The sequence below is a fragment of the Tupaia chinensis genome, unplaced genomic scaffold (genome assembly GCF_000334495.1).
Source record: "Tupaia chinensis unplaced genomic scaffold, TupChi_1.0 Scaffold000423_1, whole genome shotgun sequence".
NCBI classification, from domain to species: Eukaryota; Metazoa; Chordata; class Mammalia; order Scandentia; family Tupaiidae; genus Tupaia; species Tupaia belangeri.
In genome coordinates, this window is record NW_006159928.1 from 8,012,252 (window position 1) to 8,015,557 (window position 3,306).

At 43.5% G+C, this 3,306-nt stretch overlaps 1 protein-coding gene across 1 annotated transcript in view; it reads right to left on the bottom strand.

Moving 5' to 3' along the window:
• The window catches only part of HAL (histidine ammonia-lyase), a 30,518-nt gene that overhangs the window by 13,603 nt on the left and 13,609 nt on the right, over positions 1-3,306 (bottom strand). The window contains exons 12-14 of the mRNA XM_006154880.3: positions 3,050-3,197; positions 1,891-1,986; positions 1,730-1,788 (exon numbers count right to left, since the gene is read on the bottom strand). Coding sequence (XP_006154942.1) covers positions 1,730-1,788; positions 1,891-1,986; positions 3,050-3,197 — 303 coding nt within the window. The remainder of the gene's footprint in view (positions 1-1,729; positions 1,789-1,890; positions 1,987-3,049; positions 3,198-3,306) is intronic.

Consider the following 3,306-nt stretch of genomic DNA (forward strand, 5'->3'; position numbering starts at 1 on the left):
AAGAGTGTCAACTGTAGGCCCAGGTAGGTCTACTTCTAGACCAGTGGTAGGACTTGCACAAGTTTCTGGTCAAAACAGAAACAGACTTAGAAAACAGACAACAGTTTACCTTATAGTTTATGAGAAGTGAATAAGATATTGCAAATTCTGGGGCCAGCAGGTGGCATAGTGCTTAAGGCACTGGATTTCCACAAGTCCAACTGCAGCTTGAGTCCTGGACCCAGCAGGTTGAAACTCACACTGGCCACATGGGGTACATGTCCAAAATCCCAAGAAGAGGATGGAGAAGAAGAGATTGCAGCATGGCCATCCCTCCTGTGGGGGTGGGAGGAGTGATTTCTCACTTTCTCTCTCTTTGTCTCTCTGGCAAGAGCATGAACCCTATAGCAAAAAAAAATCTCTCAAAAAAAAAAAAAAAAAAAAAGCTGTGGTAGATGGTAGCTATCATCCCAGAAGCCTAAGTTCAGGAGGCATAAAGCCATCATATCAGAAGATGCCCATAGATAAGGCATCTACCCTGTGCCACGTCCAAAAACAGAGACAATAATCTAGAGCAGAACCTGCCTGCTGCTTCTCCAGCACTCAAGGAGGCAAAAATCAGGCAAGGTCTGTGCCTCAGCTCCACACTGCAAAATGGAAGGGAGAGTACCTATCTCACAGTTGGGGAAATGGAATGAATTATTATACGGAAGACACTGATCGTGGCGCCCATTATGGAGAGTCTGCTGTCATGACTAGAACATCGAGGATGTCTTCAGGCCTTATTTTCTTGTAGAACTAATCTGGCAATTCTTCCCTAAAAATATTTTTGAGGATGACTTTATATTACGCCATAGACTGAAACTTGGCATGGCTGAAATATTCTCTCTCGAAATGCTCATTAATCTTTCAGTCAACTCATTGCCATATGCAAATGGAATTTGACACCTGCAATCCAGCAATGCCTAACACCAACCCATGTTATTCGCATTTTTAATTTAAAGTTAAGCCACACAGACTAGTTTTAATGATTTATATCTGACTGTAAAATGAAGGCCAGCTATGGATGGGCACTTGTATTTTGAAATGATCTACTTAGTCGTTCCTTTGACCATCCCTGACTGCTGGGTTAAAGTTTTATGTAACAAGGAGAACCAGTAAAACTCTATTAACTGGTTATAGCGATGTTTTTACTGTCAGTATTTAAAAGCACTAAATCGATATTGCAAATTATCTGATTCCTCTTGCAAAAGGGGTAGAGCAGAACAATGTGAAAGAAAGCCAAGAGTGTATCATACAAAATAGAAACTTTACAGTAATTGGATGAATCAAAGTACGAAAGACACATATATATATATATATATATATAGGGTGCGTGCACTCGCCAGAAAGACAGAGAGAGACAGAGAAACAAAAAGTGAGAAATCACTCCCCAGGGGTGATGGCCACACCGCAATCCCTTCTCTTCATTCTTCTCTCGGGATCTTGGGCACGCACGCACACACGCCCGGCGTGAGTTTAAGCCACCGGGTCCAGGACTGGAACCGCAGTCAACTACATGTGAGTCCAATGAAATAGCCATTATACCAACTGCTGGTTTCCGAAGACATCATTTTTAATAGAGGCAACAAAGAAATTTGGATTATAATTGGCCATTACATGATATTCTAACACCTTCCTTTTTCTCTGAATTTGGAGAAAGAAAATCATTTGTGTGTGTGTGTATGTGTGTGTGTGTTTGTGCGTTTACCTGTGGACAGCAGCGCAGGGTGTATGCATCTTGAACACGATCACAGAATCTATGACTTTCTGTGGAAGAGATAGAAGGGCTAAGAGCAGGCAGGAACATGGTAGGACTTCTTGGCACACAACATATAACCCTATTACTTAGTCACATGAATGTGCCCAGACCTGCTATTTCTGATGGGTGGTGATCAGAGTCCAAGAGTGACCGAAACCGAAAAGCAACTTCAATTTGCCCACGATGAGGGCGAACAGCATGAATATCTAGAATTGAAAACGGAGAAAATGTCTGAGTAATCTTGATATTAGATGAACTACCATCAATGGCTCAGAATAATCCAAAATGCCGACATGGCCCTCAAAAATCCCAGGGATCCTCCACCATCACTGAGAATTAGAAACTTAACTCCCAGAGAATAGTTTTCCTTATTGACTTTATTCTTTCCACTTTGAATATCTATGTGTGGAGTCCATGGGAGTTGGACTCAAGACACTGGTCCTACCTTAAAAGAATTGGACTAGGGACCAGCAGATGGCAGAATGGTTATGCCACTGGACTCCCCACATAGTTGATTGTGACTCCGGTTAGTCTCAGACCCAGCGGCTTAAAATTCATGCGGGGTGCGTGTGTGTACCCAAAATCCTGAGAGAAGAATGGAGGAGAAGGGACTGTGGTGTGGCCATCCCCCTGGGGGGGGGGATTTCTCGCTTCCTGCCTCTCTGTTTCTATGGTGAGTGTATGCGCCCTATAGAAAAAGTCTCTCTTGGAAAAAACAAAAACAAAAACTGGGCTGATAATATTAGGTTGTCAGAAAAGTCCTGATATTTCTGTTTTTCTATGTAAAATGCATCATATCTTTTCCAGCAACCCAGAAGAAGTTGTTTCTACTGTGGTCTAATTTAACTAAGTTACTTTTAGACAGTTTTCCCCTCTACTTCTCATTCTAGTGGGCATTACTTAAATTCACTACTTTCTAGATAAGCTATGACTTCTATCATTTTTTCCTCCCAGTTTTTTAACTGGAACCAACCCTGATTCAACTCTAGTTCTCAAGTCCTGTGAACAGATTCCTAAGACAATGCAAAATTCAGCTCACCCAGATTGCTGGGTAACCAGGGGCAGGTCACTTAACTCTCAGGATCAGTGTGTCTACAACACATGGTCATTCTGAGGATCAAGAGAGGCATAACTTGAAGCTTAACTAGTACCGGATATACCACAGACACGAGTTTTCTCCTTCTTCCTTACCAGCCACCCCCACCCCCTATGTCTAAAGACCCCACTGCTATTCCACCAGCTCTGGTGAAATGGAAGGACCATTCTGACCTGTGTCGAAGGCTTTGGTGGTACCCTTCAGCACCTCCAGGGTCAGGGCTGCCACAATGTCAGCCTGCCGTGCAATGGCGCTGGCTCTCTCGACAGCCTCACAGCCCAGCGAGGTGATCATCTGCGTCCCGTTGATGAGCGCCAGGCCCTTTGGAGAGAGAGAGAGGGAGAAGTTTTCTACTGTATTTATTGTAGAGAACCTACGTACAAGTGGGTTTCGTATCTTTTGCTAGTACGACGAATGACCCAGCCTGCTG